The sequence below is a fragment of the Rattus norvegicus genome, chromosome 12 (genome assembly GCF_021556685.1).
Source record: "Rattus norvegicus strain SHRSP/BbbUtx chromosome 12, alternate assembly SHRSP_T2T, whole genome shotgun sequence".
In the NCBI taxonomy this organism is placed as follows: domain Eukaryota; kingdom Metazoa; phylum Chordata; class Mammalia; order Rodentia; family Muridae; genus Rattus; species Rattus norvegicus.
The window spans coordinates 50,671,629-50,691,107 of NC_141545.1; the positions used below are offsets into that span (position 1 = coordinate 50,671,629).

General features: G+C 47.5%; 1 protein-coding gene across 2 annotated transcripts in view; it reads left to right on the forward strand.

Moving 5' to 3' along the window:
* Nucleotides 1-19,479, forward strand: part of Grk3 (G protein-coupled receptor kinase 3) — a 110,529-nt gene that overhangs the window by 15,503 nt on the left and 75,547 nt on the right. For both annotated transcript variants that reach the window (XM_087577781.1, NM_012897.4), the window contains exon 2: nucleotides 15,269-15,345. In XM_087577781.1, coding sequence (XP_087433907.1) covers nucleotides 15,269-15,345 — 77 coding nt within the window. The remainder of the gene's footprint in view (nucleotides 1-15,268; nucleotides 15,346-19,479) is intronic.

A 19,479-nucleotide genomic window follows, 5' to 3' on the forward strand; every position in this document is an offset into this window, starting at 1 on the left:
CTCATGTTTGTGAATGTGCATGTGTGTGGGCATGTGCATGTGTGCATGAGTGTGCATGTGGATGTATGTGAGTTCGTGCACATGTGTGTGTGTGTGTGCGTGTGTGTGTACATGTGCCCATGTCTGTGTGGGTGCACGTGTAGGAGAGTGTGTACATGTGTATGTACATACTTGTGGAGGTTGGAGGTCAGAGGTCAGAGGTCAGAGGTCAACACTGCTTGTCTCCTTCAACTTCTCCACCTTATTTTTAGGCAGAGTCTCTTCATGGTCTCCCTGATTAGGGCAGTCTGAGTGGCTGTGGAGCACCGGAGATCCTCCATCGCCCCCTCTCCAGGGCTGGGATTACAGGTGTGTGCCCTGGTGCCTGAAATTTTACCGGAGTGCAGGGGAACCAAGAGAATGAATGCTTTCTCTTTGTCTACTGAGTGGTCTCTTCAGCCCCTGAGGAGTTTTGACCTCAGGCTTGGCAAAGAGAAGCCAGTGAATGACCAGCTCTGTTGCCCATGGATCCCTGCTGTCCCTGCTGTCCTCACTACCGTTCCTGTGTGCTTTTGCCCCAGGCCAGACACCAGCTAATGAGGAGCTCAGGCAGGGGTAAAGGAGGAGCCCAAGGCAAGCCAACTTCCTTTAAAGGAAGGGACATGGAGACCCTTGCCCCTTTCCGTCAGGTTTCTGATGATGAGAACTTGGTTATGTGACCCCATTAATTCTTGAGGTGCACTGCCTAAGGGCTGGCTGGGATCTTCTCTGTTCAGGTGGAGGATGTCGAGGAATGGTGTCTTTATCATCAAGGGTCCTGGATACAAAGGCTCACAAGCTGCACTTGGCCAATCAGGGGACTTTCAGGAATCCGATCTCAATCTCCATATACTCTTCCTGGCTCTGATCTGTCAGAGAATTGTTTATGTGGGGGCTCCCTTAGGGCAAGCTCTGCAGGCGAGGTGTAATCCAGTGACACCCCTGGGACCCCTGGGTCATCTTGACCTGTTCAGAGTGGAGAATCAAGAACCATGAAGGGTTAATGGGAGCACTCACTGTGGGGCCCGTCAGGAACCTCCCTCTCAGCAGTTGCACTGTAGCAGCATCTGAATGTGGAGGGCATCTTCGAGGGCAGCCCCTGGAATGGCCTCTTTAACCTGCATCCTAAGCAAAGACTACTTCTGGCCTTAATCACGTCTTAAGTAAACACGAGTCGGCATGAATTTATCCAGACTGATTCATGGATTTGTTTAGAAAAGGGATAGTAGTCCCCCACTCCTCTTGTGGACACTCCGTGACGATACACAGGTACGTACTGACTGGTGTGATTCCACCCCAGGATGGTGGCTGCCAGTCATCAGAGGCTCACAGTGAAGTGGGAGGCAGAGAAACCCGCGGGCTGGCCCTGGGAGGTCGTCAAAGGTCTCCTGGTTCTGAAGACTCCGAAAGGGATCCTTGAGGCTTGAGTTGCAGGCTCCCATGTGAAGGGGAAGACACGGAATGAAAAGGCAGGAGTAGTGGGGGCCAGTGTGGCTGGGTAGAGCTTGCTGTGCCTGGGATGAGGGCGTGGTCTGGGCGTGGCTTGGTTGTGGGCGGGGAGAGACTGGCTGTGGATAGGGTGTGGCCAGGCATGGATGAGGCAGACGTGTGTGTGTGTGTGTGTGTGTGTGTGTGTGTGTGTGTGTGTGTGTGTGTGTGTGTGTGAGAGAGAGAGAGAGAGAGAGACAGAGAGACAGAGACAGAGACAGAGAGAGACACACACAGAGACACAGAGACAGAGACAGAGAGAGACATAGAGACACAGAGACAGAGACAGAGAGAGACAGAGAGAGACAGAGACAGACTGGGGTTATGGCTGGGGCATAGCTGGGATGTGGCTTGGGTATATGTAGGTGGGGAGCGCCTGGGGTGTGACTTGGATGTGGGTGGGACAAAGCTTGTGGGTGGCTTGTGTATGGATGGGTAGGCCTTGAGACCTCTTTAGAAATGTCTTTTCTAATGAGCCAGGGCCCTGGAGTATTCCAGGTAAGACAGACCCAGGCTTAGATTCTTCCTGCCTCTCCTCTGAGACCTGTCCTAGTGGCTGACGGTAGAGCAGCTCATGAGTAAAACCGACTCCTGAAGCCAGTTTAAAGCAGTGGTTCTGATCGACTTGTGATGGACGGACGGCCTCAGGTGCAGCTCACCTTTCAGATGCAGTCTGTTCAGGGTTAACCATATGTGGAGACTTCTCTTGAATTTCTAGTAAAATGCAAGTACATTAAGTGCACTGCTGAGTAGAGGGTGCCGGGGGGACGGTTCAGCTTCCATGAGCTCACAGTACAACCAGGAAATCGAGAGTTTTCAACACTCACGTGTCTGGCGGTTCCTGTCTGTCATCCCAGGGCAGGGGATGGAGGCTATAGGACACCTGTGGATGGATGACCCACTAGCCTCACAGAATTTACATGTTCCAAGCTCAGGGAGAGGCTGTGTTTGAGAAAAGGCAGGGCGTGTGGGCTGTGGGCATGGTGGCATATATCCTTTAGTGCCTGGGAAGCAGAGGCTGGTGGATCTTTCTGAGTTCTGGGCCAGCCAGGGCCACATAGCAAGACCCTGTTGCAATGACAATAAATAAATAAATAAATAAATAAATAAATAAATAAATAAATAAGTAAATGAATGCAAAGGTGACCTATGATAGAGGAAGAATAGACCTTGAGCTTCACATGCTTGAATATATTAGTGTGTGGGCATATGTTTGCATCACACACACATACACACACATAAAATACACACGCAGACACAACACACACAAACACACACAAGTGCACAGAAATACACACACAGAAACATACAAATTCACACATGAGTGCACACCACACACAATACACACAAACATACAACACACAAACACACACACAAATACACACAAACATACAACACACAAACACTCAAACACACACAATACACACAAACACACACAATATACACAAACACACACATAAATTCACACACTAACACACAAAACACAAAAATACAATAAACACAAACACACACATAAACACACACACAACACACATAAACAGACACAAACATACACATAAACACACAAACACACAACACACAACATACACACACACACACACACACACACACACACACAAAACTTGGCGCTGACTGTCCAGATCTTGTTGGAGTACCATGAGGAACTCTGAAATCACAGAGCTTTTCTCAGGGACAAATGTCTGTGGTGCTATATTGTTCAAGGCTGTGGCATTTATATGTAAGAAATGGGGTTGACGGAGGAGACCAGGGAGGAGCTGGCCCTCATCTGCATGGTGAGACACGGAGCAGCCTGTGTGGTCTGGTGGCTTTAAACAGTGGAACCAGGTTTCCATGGTGACTTTGGATATTTCCTTCTGGGTTGTGTGCCTAATGAGTTGTTTGTGGAAAATCTCTAGCAACTGTACATTAAAAAACAGAATGCCAAAAATCCTGTGGTTTCGTTTCGAAGGGCTTAGAGTTTGAAGGGACTGCTGGCTCGTTTCTTTTTTTCTTAAAGAAGCTGGCCTGCGGTTTGTGGCCCCATGAATGGTGGCCGCTGCAGTCTGGGTGTACGTGGTTTGCAGAACACTTGCATGCATGCACCAGCTGGTCTGGTCCCCCCACCTGCTTCCTGTGCAACTTGACTTTTATGGGAACGTGATGCCTACTGGGTAAAATATTTATGCACCGTAATAAAACAGCCAGACCTCAGGCGGAACTTGGTGGATTTTTATCTGTGGAAGCTGCACAGTTAGATCAGTCATTACGTCTTCTCCAACAGGCACTGGGACTTGTCTCTCTTCCTGTGGCCTGAGATCAGGTGTCTGGTCCTTCAGTTAATTAGGGGTGTGTGTGTGTGTGTGTGTGTGTGTGTGTGTGTGTGTGTGTGTGTGCATTAAAGTCAGAGGACAGCCTGGATCTACTTTCACCATGCGGGTGTCCTGGGTATTGAACTTAGGAAGTCAGACTTAGCAGCAATCACCTTTACCGGCTGAGCCATCTTGCCAGCCCATTTGCCTGCTTTAGCAGTAGAGACATTTTATCTGTGGAGCTGACTGTCCTGAGCCCTCAGCAGGGTCTTCATAGCCCTGATGAGCAGTGCTGCTGTCTTTCTACCCAGCTGCCATTAAATTTGAAGGAATCCACTGGACTCCAATCAGTATCCAATTATAGCTTGGCTTGTCTCATGTGAAAGCTGTCACCCCTACTCTGGCCTCATCCGTCTGCTAGCATCACCTGGCTGTTTTCATCTCTCTCCACCTCCCAGTCCCCTTGGGTTATTAAGAAACACATCCAGGCAGACATGTTGTCTCACCCCTAGCTCTTTCTGCTCTCTTCAGGTACAAATTGCTTCAGATGTTTAATCGAGTCACATGTGGATCACTCTCCCCCTCTCCTTCCCCTTTCCCTCCCTCTCTACCCTCCCCCTTCCCCTCCTCCTCCTCACCTTCCTCTGCCAAAGTCTCCCTATGTAGCCCAGGCTGACATCAAACTCAAGATCCTCCAGCCTCAGCCCCTGAGTGCTGAGATTAGAGACAGTACAATATTTTAACATTAAAAGCTTCCCCCTTAATTTTCATTTCAGTTATTGCCTATATATTTGCCTGGTCATCTAGACCCCTGGGTCTGCCAATGCTGTTCTCGCTTGAATTATTTTATCCCAGAAATTGGATCCCTCATGGTTGTATCATTTTCCACCCTTGTAATCAAGGGGTGTGCACTGTTTTGTGGGAGGCTGAGAACTTCACTTCTTTAACTCAGTGCAATTATTTTAGGACCCATCTACGTCGTCTAGGTCATAAACCCCTAGTGCATTTCCCTCTGACCCTCAGTTTTGAGACACTGGCACTGGATAGTCTGATTCACTATGTAGGGCAGGCTAGCCTTGAACTCACAGAGATCCACGTGCCTTTGCCTCATTCATCTTTTTTATTGCCAAGTAATATTCCATTAGGAGCCTGTCTTCACAGCTCTCGTGGACATGCGTATTCTTTCTAGGCTTTCGCCACTGAGGGTAAGGCTGAAATTACCTGCCAGTCACATGTCACCTTTTATTTGACTGTACGCATGCACATTTCCAGGAGAAGTGCCCGGGGACGGAATGTGATGAGGTGGTTGAACTTCAAGGTGCTGCCAAGCTCTTTGCTGTGCCTGTTCCCTTTCCCAGTGGTTATTCCACATCTTGGCCAACCTGGAATTTGGTCTTTCCTCAGAGAAGCTACTCCGACAGGGTGTGGTGGAGTCACACTGTGATTTTAATCCCTCTTCGTAGTCTGTAAATTTCTTCCCATGAAGCTCCCACTCCTTTGTATGTTTGTTCATACAAATATATATTTGTATATAGGGTTGGTTTTTTGTTTTATATTTTTGAGACGGGGGGCCCCCTGTAGCCCAGGCTGGCCCTTGACTTTCTACATAGCTGAGGATGTCCTCGAACTTCTGATCCTCCTGCCTCCACCTCCTACAAGTTTTTAGATTGATGATCACTTTAAGTTTCTGTTTTAGACTTTTGTTTATGTGCGTAAGTGGTTGCCTGTGTGTGTACGTGCATCATGGTGCACGCCCAGTGCCCTCCGAGGTCAGAAGAAGGTGGTGGGTCCCCTGAGACTGAAGTTACAGACGGTGGTGAGCCACCCTGTGGGAGCTTGGACTCTCACCAAGAGCAGCAGGTGTTCTCCATGTCCTTGCTTGGCGAGTCCTCTTTGTTGAATTGTAAGGATCCTCCATGTGTGTAGGATCCAGGCTTCAGCCAATGGCGATCTGCAGTCTCTTGTCTCAGGCTGGCCCATATCCTTCATCCCCCTGAGTTCTGATGGCGAAAGGGAAGTTTTGATGTCCATGGGCTTGGTTTTCCCCGCCCAGTGTTGCAGTATATTTAAAAAGGCGCACGTTCTGGTTCATGCAAGTTCCCACTCCACACAGATCCATGAACTCTTGCTGTTTCTCTGTTACCGTTTTCACACATTGTCCCCTTGGCGTGTTGTTACCACACCTGATACACACATTGCGTTCCAGTGGGCCGTATTAGCATGGCCCCACGCCATGCTAGCCCCAAGCATTCTTTAGCCTGCCACGACTTTCTGTCATGAACTCTACTCACACAACCCAGTTAAGTCATAACCCAGCAGCCAGGTTTATGTGTTAAATGCTCAGTGTATAATACATCTACACAATTAACTTACAACCAGTCGATAAGGATATAAACCACCCACCTAGATAAGATATAATTTGTTCATCTAGACATATAAATCCTGTACACATCCCTTAAGAATAGCCATAACAACCTGTAAATGCAGAGAGAGAAATCTTAACATCCGCCTCCATGTTTTCTCAGCTACTCTCTTCTCTTCTTGCTCTGGTCTCCTCCTCTCTACAACTTTTCTCCCGCCCTTCCTTCCTTTTTTTCCAATGGCAGGCCTCGTTCTATCCTGTACCTGGCTTCAGCTGCATAATGACACCAACCTACAGCACTTGTCCGCCCTGTCATGTGCTGTGTGGAGACCAGAGTCAATGCTGACTGCTGTGCCTGGACCAGTTTCTACTTTAGGTTACTTTTAGGTACTGGGTCTTGCTGGCAGGTTCCAGGGGTCTGTCTGTCTCTGGTGCCCTCAGGGCTAGGGCTATGGTTGTGTGTTGCTGGCCTGGATGCTACAGGGGTTCTGGAGATCTGAGCTCAGGTCTTCACATAGTTTAGCGACTGAGCTATCCCATGAGCCCTGTGGCTCAAGCATTGCTCTCATGACAGATGTCTTTGTTTAATCCCTGGGGGGCAAAGGCTTTTTGTAGTTTTCCCTGAGGAGTTCTGTGGCTCTGTATTTTAAGTCCGAGATGCACCTCAGTGCATCTCAAACTATTTTCTGCGTGCGGTGATGGAGGAAGAGAAGCCGCTTTCTCCAAACCAGCAATTAAACATGAGAAATATTGGGAGATATAAGCAGGAAATGAGTTCGTAGAATGGGTTTCTAGTGGTTAGAAAGGAAATGGGAGCTTTAAATAAAAGATAATTGAATCGAGTTGAAAACTCCTATGTTTGAGTGAATCAGACTCCAAGGCTCTCCCCGACCTTTACAGGAGGCAGATTCAAAAGTCTCAGCCTGCCAAATTAGGAAAGAATTGGGAGTCAGAATCGAGTGGGACTAGGCTGGTGCTTACTCGGCGTCAGGAACATTCCCGAAACAGTCTCCGGAGGTGTCAGGATGGTCCGTGAGCCAATCATAAATCGTGAGGCACCTAATCAAACAGATTCCTTAGTTCCTCAAAGAAGGAAAGATTCTGTCTTCCAAAGGCATCGAATCAACACACCCCGTCCATTCTGCATTGATCTCTGGCCCTTCCTTGAGGCAGCATAAGACAAACTGAGAACTGAGTTTGCTGGGTTCCACTTTTAAATCCACCCTGTTTGAAAAGTTTGTTGCTAGTTAGCTGGGGGTCTGGGGTGTTACTTCTTTCTCTCTGTCCAAATTTCAAGGGCTGTGGCTGAGATCCAGTGTGGACTTGATTGAGAAATAGATGTAGGGATGAAGGGGGTGCAATTCAGAGGCAAGAATAGCTCTCACATCCCAACAGTCAGTGGTTGAAGGATGGTCACAGTGGGGCAGGGGAGAGAGCACAGGTGTTTACACTAATGGTGGTGAGTCAGGGGCCTCTGCAGGCAGAGAAGTCAAGGAAGCTCCATCGGCCACACCCCAGGGGGACTCAAGTGTCTCAAGCTTGCATTTAGGAGCTAAAGGAAACTTTCTAGAAGAAAACCCTTGTGGGATGCCTCAGATTAGGCAGGGTTTTTTTTCCACACTAGAAGCTTGATACAATGTATAAAAGTATCCACAAGTTGAGTTTAATCAAGTTTCAAAGATTAATGCCCTTCAAAGACATCAGGCAATTTCAAGACAAACTCTGAACTTGGGAAACTATTTAAATAGCAGTCATGGTTTCCTTTCTAGTTGCTGTGAGGAAATAATCCAGTAAAAGCAACTCGGGAGAGAAAGGTTTACCTCTTAAATTTGGGTTACAGCCTTCCCGCAGAGTTGTCAAGGCAGCAAAATCTTGGGGCAGGTGCGGCTCCACAGGAAGTTGGAGCAGCCGTGGCTCCACAGACAAGAATAGCAAGGACAAATCCTGCATGCTTACACTCTGGGCCATTTTCTCCTCTTTTATAACATTCAACTCTCAAGCCCAGGGGATGCTACTGTCCACTCTTAGGCTAGGTCTTCCGGGGTCAATTAACACAATCAAGTGGATCCCCCTTTTCCAGAGACCAACCTGATCCCGACAATCAGTGAGTGTCTTCCCCAAGTGATCACTGACACAGCCTTACAGTAATGATACATGGCAACTTGAGTCCTCAGTATTATAAAGAGCTAAATAATCAAATATCTCCTCAAAGGGGGCAAAATATCTGGGGGTGTCCCAACCCAGAAGACACACCAGCCACAGATAAAGTATTTACTGTGTTTAGGTCTGCTCTGCCTAATTTACTATCCAGGCCCATACAGAGGCCAGAAAAGGGACACTGTTCACAGTGTGCTCGTGGAATTGGCTCCAAGTGGAAAGCATGCACATGTTCTGTAATTACCGGTAGGTGAGTCATGTGGTATCGGCAGTTGACAGGATTCCCCTCATCAAAGGCCATGATTCTACATGGAATTTCTAGAGGTCATGAGGTACAACAATAAGTAGATGGCTCGCCTGTGCTGGGAGCTGGCTTAGATCCCCAGTGGGCTCAGAGATCCTCTTGACACAAACACCAAAATTGTTTTAGGATGGATCAAGGTGGCAGACTCTGTTTATTAAACATCGTACAAGTCAGGCAGGTAAGATGGCTCAGCAGGGTAATTGGTGCTTCCTGCCAAGCCTGGTGACCTGAGATTGAACCTTGTGAACCCACACTGTAGAAAGAAAAAACTGACTCCTGTGGTTCGTCCTCAGGATAATCTACTTAAACAGACCCACATACATAGTTAGAGTCCGTGTGAGTTGTCCATCTTCTTTAATTAAAAGGCAAAGGTTGACACAGAGACCAGGGAAGCAAGGTCCAACTGTGTGCTGTAAGCCAGAAACTCAACTCCTCTAGGCAGGAAACATAGATACTTAGCAGACCCCACACAGACACTAGCCAAGAGAAGCTTGCCGCAACCTGGTCAGGGTTTGATTAAAAAGGGGCAGAAGGAACAAACCTGTGAGTGACATTAGGAGGGAAAGCTTCTCTATGACAGGTCCCTCCTAGCACCCTCTGCTCGTGCATCAGTCGAGCTACAAGACAGACAAGATGGTATCGAAAGCAGACAGACAGACAGATGAGTCAGGATAAAAGTTTGAGAGTCCTGCATTCCCACCCCAGCAACTTAAGGGAAAAATAAGACAGGAACTCGGTGTTGATCCTGAATCTGGGAAAATGTAAGCAGCACTGCTACCCGTCCTGACCCAGTGAGTATTTATCAGTTCGTTCTTCCGGTATCGACACATGTGCATTCCGCTCACTTGTGCACAGAAGACTCGCAAATGGGTCACATGCCAGTAGTAAAGAAAAGATCAACGAATCTAGAAAGAGCAGGACCGTCCGGCGTGTGCTTTCTAGCCACCGTGGAAGTAAGCCAGAATCAATTATTGGCAGGTACCTGTCGTCTCCAAGAACTCAGAAAAAAAGCGACGTGCACATAAATGAATTGCAGAGCAGGGAGCAAATATCGAGGGGAATTAAAAAGCCACGCGACTGGGGAGAAGAATTGAAGCAGGTGTGTCAAGAGCCTTGGGATGCAGTTACATCGACGCCCACAGAGAACACAATAACTGCTAAGCTACCTCAGAAAGAATTAAGGCAGTCCGTGGAACTCCCTACGCCAGTAAAGGAGCAACGAGACCAGACCACAGCATGCTTCCTCGAGAGGCTGGGTGGGGCAAATGCAGACCTGTGCTGTTGGCTCTGCAGAGGCTCCAGATGATTCAGTGGGGACCGTTGATGGGCTCTCACACAGCAGCAAACTGTCAGGGATGGTATGGAAGCGAAACCTTTGCCTTTTACCGTTTCAGTGCACAGACATCAGCCTGCAATGAACGCTATTCCAGACGTGAGAGCTACAGCTTGGAAACATCTCCTTTCTAAAAGAATTACTTTGTTATTTTAAGCATATACATCCGTTCGTGGGTCTAAAAGAGGACCTTGGATACCCTGGAATTTGGGGCATGGGAATTTGTGAGAGACACTGATATGGGGGCCTGGCAATAGAACCCTGATCCTCTCTCTGCAAGAGCAGCCGGTGCTCCTAACCACTGAGTTGTCTCTCCAGCTCCAAAACCTCTGAAACGTCTAAAGGGAAATATGGATGACTTTAGAGAGTCTGAAGACAGCAAGGCACAGATTTCCCATCCCAGGAATGATCAATAAATTGGAAGTCCTCAGTGAAGTCAGAAGGACACAGCGAGAAACAAAGAGAAGATGCTAGGGCCAATTGGGGGAGTCGTAGGCATAAATTTTTGCAGCCTACTTTTAATAAGCATTCAACCTTTCTTCTAGCTGGCCACCCAGCAGAGGTAGTTTAAGAGAAAAGTTATTAGGATGTGGGAGAAGTGGACCTGTTCAGCAATAGTTCTTTGGGGGTGAGCTCAATCTTCTTGACAGCAGTTCAGTCCCGTAGCAAACACCAAATACAACTCAGCAGCTGCAGACCAGTCCTTTCTGCAGGCAGACACCAGGCAACTGTAGTTCAACCCTGAAGAAACCATTCATCTTGTTTTAGCAAGACATCCTTTTCACCTGTGTGCCCCAGCCAAACATTTGACATAACTGACTTTCCAAAGAAACCAGAAGTCTCCACTTCAGGGGTGACCACAGAGTTATATAGACATCTGACAGCATTTCCTTGCAGGTTGCGTGAAGAAGCCTTACACTCAATAGTCAGGAAAACAGCCCAGTGAGAAGGCGGGCTATTTGATGAGGCTCCTCCCAAAAGCAGATGTATTGATCCCGGTCAGCACCTACAGATGCACTCAACGTCGCCGTTCATGAGGGAAATGAAAGTTAAAATACAAACTGGAACAAGATCTCCCCGACACAGCAAGGTGTCTAAAGATTAGAAGGGATGAGCTAAGTGTTGGCAGGGTAGGGGGGCAGCTTGAAACACCACAAACTGTCAGTGGAGATGTGAGGCCACAGGAGCATTTGGAACTGTGGGTTTTGTGGTTTTCCTTGATGGATGGTAGGGTTTACCATGAGAACAGCTCTCTCACCCCTCAGTATTTCCCCATGAGAGGTGACAACACATGTTCTGAAAATGCCAGGGACGTGGATATTTAAGGCACTTTCATTCATAACGTTCCCAAACTGGGAGCAACAGAAATGTTCACAAACAAGTGGAGAGATCTGCAAACCCTGAGCTATTCCTGCTGCAACAGAAGCTTGGCTGGGGGGAAGGCTAAGGGTGTAGCCCCTGGGCTAGAGAGAAAAGCGAGCACAGGAGACAGCCCAGCACATAGGCCGATGCGGGCCATACTCTTGCCAACAGCACGTGGCCCATGTGGAGAGTCCCCAGCTGCCTGGACTGTAGAATCTGAGGAGGCCTTACCCCCCTCTGGGGCTGGTGGAAAATTTTATGTCTATTGTTAGGACAGGGAGTTACAGGGTATGTATGTGTCCACATTCTCACTCAACAGTGCTACCAAGCTATGCATTTAATTATGACAGGTATCAAAAATATTCTATTTCTATGAGTACACCATACCTGACTTCAGACACACCAGAAGAGGGCATCAGATCCCACCACAGATGGTTGTGAGCCACCACGTGGTTGCTGGGATTTAAACTCAGGGCCCCTGGAAGACCAGTCAGTGCTCTCAACCGCTGAGCCATCTCTCCAGCCCTTTGAAAGGTCTTTTGAAAAAGTAATTCTCAATGGGTAAAGGCGATAGCTGACAATAGGAATTACAACCCCAAACCCACAAGGCAGAAGAGAATTGATCCCCACACATTGTCCTCTGCCGTCCACACCTGCACCGCGGGTACCAACACATTCCAGATGTGAAGTGTGGAAGTGGCTTGTACGCTCACCGTCAGTGGCTGGCACACTTGCATTCACTCCAGCTGAGTCAGAGACTCACTTGGGAAGCCCACCCTCCTCCATTTCCCGTCTCCACCCCTGTCTGCACCACATGTCATGGCTTAATGTGTCCATTGCAACTTTCTGAGCTCACCACTGTCTCCTGCATCTGGCGCTTGGCCGTGACTTGGCTGTCCTTTCATACCTAGCCCCGGAATCTTACTCCTCTTCCAGAGTGCACTGTCTGCCCTCGAGTCTGTGTTGTCTTATATAAATTGCTTCTTGTTTCTGCATCCTGTGATAGTCCCCGCGGGGTTCTGATGGGCTCAGACTGACTCTGTAATGAAATTTGGCAGGTCTTTGAACGCTCCTAATGTTCAGTCTCTCTGTTCATAACTGTTTCTCCACTCTTTAGTCTCTCCTTCTCCGTGATTTATAATTTCTCCCCGTAAACATCTCATGCATAATTTTGGAAGGTTTTAATTTCGAGGCATTTCAGGTTTTTTATTTTATTGTAACTAGACTCTTCTTTTAATCATTTTCTGAATTGGTGATGCACCAAAGTGATTTCAAAACACCAACTCTGTACCTGGGGCGTCTTTTGCTTTTGTTTTAGGAAGAGATTGATAAGAAGGATTTGATGCAAATGCATGCTTAGGGCTGTGTGGGAGTATGCATACTGCATGTGGATACGGCTATATATGCAGTATACGTGTGGCTATGTGCATATCTGGGGCTGTGTGCAGGATGTTTGTCCACGCATGGGGTCATGTGTTGGGTATGTATGTGGTATGTATGTACATGTATGTAACTGTGTGGTATATGTATGTAGATGTGTATACATGGGTCTGTGTGTAGAATATGTGTGCATGTATAGGGCAGTGTGAGGAATACGTGTTCATGCATGGGGCTATGTGGTGTGTGTGTGTGTGTGTGTGTGTGTGTATGGGACTGTGTAGGGTATATGAGTGTGTTTGTGTGTGGTGTTGTATTGTGTTGTGTGTGTCTGCATAGGACTGTATTGGGTATATATGTGGTATATGGTGTGTGTGTGTATGTATGTATGTATGTATGTATGTATGTAAGCATCTGCATGGGAATGTGTGTGTGCATGCACCCATATGCAGCATGTGGGATTGTATGTGGTGTATGTGTGTATGGTGTGTGTGTGTGTGGTATGTGCATGTGGTGTGTGTGTGTGTGTGTGCATGAGACTGTGTGGGTTATGTGTGTGGTGTGTATGGTGTGCATGATATATGCATGTGATATGTATGTGTGTATGCATGTGAGTGTGTGTGTGGTGTGTGCGCATGGGACTGTGTGTGGTGTGTGTGTGTGTGGGTGTATGTGTGTGGTGTGTGCCTGTGGGGTGTATGTATATGCTCATGTATCTGGTGTGGGATGGGAGTGTGTGCATGCATGTGGCTAGGTATGCAGTATGCATGTGCGTGTTCACACGCTCATGTATACTTTAGAGAGCGACGATACTGAGGGTAAGTTTTGGCATCTTCATGGGATATTCCGAAACGGATTCGCCACCTTTAGGGTTGACTCCGGGTCTTGAAAGAGGGTGGGTGGTGGCTGGAGTGTCTACCTTGCCACTGTCAGACCCTGGACAGCTCCTGCAGTTCCGGGTCGTCGTGTGAAGACTTTCTCCGACAGCTGATAGCCTTGAGTGGCAGTGACCATCTCTTCCTCCCTCTGTAAGTCAAGGTTACTCATGTTGCACCTTTAACGCAGCTTTTAACACCTGCCGTGTGTTGGCTGGCCTCCCTGTTGCTGTAAGGGAATTCGGGAGAGAACCAGATGAAGCAGGGAAGGGTTCAGCTCACGGTTTGAGGGTGCACAATGGGGACGACGTGGTGGCGGGAGTCTTCTGGGTTTGGTTGTGGAACGTGGATCCTCTTGCTCACATCTGGATGGATCAGGAAACATTGCTGGGCCTCTCTGGCCTCTAGGTCCCAACGCCTCCAAATCCTTCTGCAAACTGGGTCATCAGCCTAAGAGGGGTATAGCCAGGCAGTCACAGTCATGCCCCTGTCCCAGCAGCTGTCCTCTGCTGCGCTTGCTCCTTCGGGTCTGTGTGACTAGGTGCATAGCAAGAGAGGGGGAGCTTTTGTGTTGATTTAATGTTTGAAGGTTGTACTGGCTACTTTTGAATTAACTTGACACAAGCTAGCAGGGAAATCCACTGAGAAGATGCCTCCGTAAGATCCAGCTGTAGGACATTTCCTTAATTAGTGACTGACTGGGGAGGGCCTGGCTCATTGTGGGTGTGGCCATCCCATTATGGGTGTGGCCATCCCATTGTGGGTGGGGCCAGCACGGGGCTTGTGGTCCTGGGATCTATAAGAAGGCAGGCTGAGCAAGCCAGTAAGTAGCCCCCACTCCCACCCCCAAAAAGAACATGGCCTCTGCTTCAGCTCCTGCCTCCAGGTTCCTGCTCTGTTTGATTTCCTGTCCTGACTTCCTTCAATGATGGCCCACTCTCTTAGTGAAGGTTTCTATAGCTGTGAAGAGATGCACTAGGACCAAGGCAGCTCTTAATAAGGAGAGCATTTCACTGGGACTGGCTTATAGGTTCAGAGGTTTTTGGACTCATTATTGTCATGGTGGGAAGCATGGCAGCGGGCAGGATCCGAGATTTCTGCATCTGGCTCATCAGGCAGCAGGAAGAAAGAGACACTGGACCTGGCTTGAGCTTCTGAAACCTCAAAGTCCACCCCCCAGTGATACACTTCCTCCAACAAGGCCACTCCTCCTAATAGTGCCACTCCCTAAACACTCAGATAGGAGTGTATGGGGTTTATCCTTATTCAAACCACCACAACTATGCTATGGAAGTCTAAGCCAAGTAAATCCTCCATTGCTTTTGACCATGGTTGTTTATCACAGTAATAGTAACTCTGACTAAGACCAGAGTAAAGGGTGTCATGGCCAGGCAGGCATGGTGGCAGGAGAGGTTTAATGGGTGTGGCCACCAACGCCTGAGACTGCTCACTCACATCTGGATCAGTCAAAGGCACACAGAACCAAACCAAAAACCAAAGCAACAATAACCACAAAACTTGAGATCAGTCAGTAAGAGAGGCTCCCAGCAATCCACTTCCTCCAGCTAGGTTCCCATCTCCAGAACGTTCCCCAGCTTCCCCCAAGCAGTGCCGCTAGCTGGGGGGCACAGTAAACTCTGGAGCATGTGCACCCGTGTCCTAACAGCTACTTTTATCTTGCAGTATCCGGAGTGTGATGCAGAGGTATCTGGCAGAAAGAAACGAAATAACCTTTGACAAGATTTTCAATCAGAAAATCGGTGAGTCCTCTTCTTCATCAGGTCCTGCACGGCACCAGAGGTATCTGGTGACATCACAGTCACCTGGTCTACCTTATGTGAAGGACATTTTTATGTCTCAAAAAGACCCCCTCTTGCCTTCACCACTCCTGTCCTCAGTGAGAATGCACCCAGACATGTCAGGCTCACTCTTTGTGCCTGAGCTTTAGACTTTTCCTGGGTATTTCTAAGAGAGAGAGAGAGAGAGAGAGAGAGAGAGAGAGAGAGACAGAGAGAGAGACAGAGAGAGAGACAGAGAGAGAAAGAGAGAAAGAGAGACAGAGAGACAGAGAGAGAGACAGAGAGAGAAAGAGAGACAGAGAGAGAAAGAGAGACAGAGAGAGGAAGGGGGAGGGAGAAAGGGAGAGAGGGAGGGAGAGAGAGGGAGAGGAAGAGGGAGAGAGTCCTCAGAGAGCAAGCACCACCCCCCCAACTCCTCCTTCCCCCCATGGAGCCTGTGATCTTTGTGTCTGGCCTCTTTCACCAACAACGGGCTTTCATTTCATCCACTGCTACACATGTTGGCAGTTCATTCCGTGTTAGTGGTATGTATGGACACACTACACTTTGATTATTCATACATGAGGTGATAGATAGATGGTTAGATTATCTCTATGCTTTGTCTATTCTGAACAAAGGTGCTGTGATTTGTGAATATTTACCTCTTTGTGTTTCTTCCTCTGTTTCTGTCCCTCTGTCTCCGTCTGTCTCTGTCTATGTCTGTCTCAGTCTGTCTCTGTCTGTTTCTCTGTGTCTCTGTGTCTCTCTGTCTCCGTCTGTCTCTGTCTATGTCTGTCTCTGTCTCTGTTTGTTTCTCTGTCTCTCTCTGTCTCTGTGTCTCTCCCTGTCTGTCTCTTCCTCTCTCTCTCTCTCTCTCTCTCTCTCTCTCTCTCTCTCTCATTTCTGATATACATTAAGCCTTTGAGTAAACCTCCAGACTCCCTTCTAAAGTCCCTGCACTGTTGCTCATGCCTGACGGGGTTCTACTTTCCCAGAGTCCTCAGCACCTGCCCCTGACTGCTGTCTGTCTTTCTGTCTGTTCACAGCCATCCCTCGAGTTTGAGGTGGCATCTCACTGTGGATTTTATTTCTCTTTCAATAGTGATATTGAGGGTGTTTGTGTAATTAACCATTTCTAGATGGTCGTTGGAGAAATGTGTATTTACATACCCTCCCCTTTAGGACCCACATTAGCTTTGTCCTTGTCAACCTCATGCTTGAGAATGTTCTCTTGTAGCCAATAACTTCCTTTCCATTTTTTTGGTGGCTTTGGAAACCAAACTTTTTTTTTTATTAACAAAGTCCAGTTTGTACATTTTTTCTCTGTAATCTTAGCTTAGAGTCATATTAAAGATAATTTTTTTGCCCAATGAGTTCATAACAATTTTTTAAAGGTTTCAACCTTTTCTCTTACATTTAGTATCTGGCTTATTGGGCAAGGCTGTTGTCGTTTTTGTTTATTACTATTATTGTTGTTTTTTGTTATTTTATCTATAATATACAGGTCTAAATTAGTGGGGTTCTTTTGTTTGTATAAATTATTTTACATTTATTTATTTGTGTCTTGAGGGGGGGGGCATGTGCATTCCAAGAATCACATGACAGGTCAAAGGGCAACTTCCTAGAATCGGTTCTCTCCTGCTTCCACGTAGGTTCTAGGATTGAACTCAGGCTGCCGGGCTTGGCTGAAATCACCTTTTACCAGCTGAGCCATCTCACCTGCCCCTCTGCTCTTCTATGCATGACACTGTCCTTTTCCCATTGGATTGTCTCTGATGATTGTTACTGAAAATTAACCGACTGTAGAATTGGCTTAGTTGGGCCTCTGGTGGTGTTGTCTGTCCATCCCTGTGTCTGCTTAGGCCCGAGACTTCAGAGCAAAGTTTGGAACTGGGAAATGAAAAGTCCCCACCATGGCCTGTTCGTTTGCTTTAAGGTTGTTTGGGGTCACTCTGGACCCTTTGTGTTTCTGTGTGAGGTCTCGTTTTTTTAGCAATCACTTTGCAGTTTCCTCTGGGTCTGGGATGGCGAGTCTTGAATCTGTGCTGCTGGGAGCCACCGTTTGAGCTGTTGGTGAACAGCCTCTGCTGCTTCAGACACTGCCACCCCTTTCCAGGCTTCAGTGAGCTTATTCCTTAATGAGGAGCCCCTGTCTGTGGTCTGGAGCCGGAGCTGTTTTCTTGGTTTCACTTTTGATTGCTCATTGCTGGGATGTGGAAATAATGGTGTGTTCTACAGCTAGATCCTGGAGCCTGAACTAGGTTATTAGTTCCAGTAAAGTGTGTGTGTGTGTGTGTACACACATGCACACATGTGTGCATATATGTGCATACTTATATGTGGGTAGGTGTGGTCTGTATGTGTATATATGCACCTGTGTGCATGTTTGTGTGTGTATGTGTGTGTATGTGCCTATGTGTGGCTGCTCACACTCCTCTCTGTATGTGTGTTGGTATGTCTGTTGTACAGTTGCAGTATGTATGTGTGTGTATGCACCTATGTGTGCACCTGTGTGCATGTTTGTGTACTTGTATGTGCACCTGTGTGTACACCTGTGCGCGCGTCTGTGTGTACCTGTGTGTGTGCACACCTGTGTGTACACATGTATGTGCACCTATCTACCTATGTACATGTCTGTCTGTAGCTGTGTTTGTGCACCTGTGTGCATGCCTGTGTGTGTACTTAAGTGTATGCACCTGCATGCATGTCTGTGTGTATACCTATGTGTGTGTACCTGTGTGCATGCCTGTGTGTGTACTTAAGTGTATGCACCTGCATGCATGTCTGTGTGTATACCTATGTGTGTGTACCTGTGTGCATGTCTGTGTGTGTACCTGTCTATGTATAAACCTGTGTGTATGTATTGGTGTGCATGTCTGTGTGCATGCCTGTGTGTGTGCACCTGTGTGTGCACATGCATGCATGCCTGTATGTGTACCTGTGTTTGTGGACCTCTGTGCATGTCTGTGTGTGTACCTATGGGTGTGTACCTGTATGTGCACCTGTGCGTGTGCACCTGTGTGTATGTCTGTGTGTGTGCCTGTGTGTGGCTGTTCACTCTCCTTGTGTATGTATTGGCATGTCTGTAGTACAGTCGTGGTATGCATGTGTGTGCATATAAGTTCATGTGTACATGTGCAAGCCTTAGACTAGTCTACATCCTGTCTGAGTACTTGGTTTTACTTTTTTTCTCCTAATTCTTTAAAATTTCATAGTTTTCATTTTTCACAGTAATTCTTAATCTTTCAAATGTTTCTCTCAATTGTTTGTAGCAGCATGATTTAAAATAATGTTTTTCTAGAACGAATACACAAATTGCATTTGATTCTTGGAGGCCCAGGCATAAAAATTAGGCTTGCCACAAGGTTAGAGAACAATAGCATGTGTTTCCCGATAAAACAACAACAAAATAACATGTGGGTAAAACAGAGACCACAGTCTCACAGCATCCTTTTGAAGAAGAGGGCATTGCTGAGAGAGCTCCCTGCAGAGACAGATTCATCCTAGGTCTTATTCCAGTGTGATGGACACACAGAACTGCTGGCACACCAGAAGCTATAGGTAATGCTGAATAAGACATTCTAGGGACTGCTGGTGTGGCTCAGTGGGTAGAGCACTTGCCTCTAATGCGTGAAGCCCTGGGTTTGATCCACAGCTTTGCACAAACTGGGTGTGGTGGCACACACCTGCTGTCTCATTGTGACCCCAGCATTTGGGATGTAGAGGGACAGAAGTTAAAGGATATCCTTTACTACACAGTGAGCTTGGGGCTGGCTTGGGCTACCTGAGACCCTGTCTACAAAGAGAAGAGCTTATAGCTCATTGTTGTTGATCTCAATGGGCAAAGCTTCCGATCTTTTTCGTGGCTCATACAGTGACTATTTGTGATGCTTTGTGCCTTAAAGCAGAATAGAGTCTGTAGCATTTATAGCTGAGCGGCCTCTGGCTGGGGTCAACTGGGCCTTCTGCATGTGGTCCTAGAGTGGGTTCTGTATCTGGGACTATCCTGCTTCCCCATTCTCCCTGCACTGACCCTCTCCTGCTGGCCCCCCCCCACTATGTCATCAGCACAGCGTCCTCCAGCCCAGCCCAGTCACCTTCTACTTCAACAGAGGA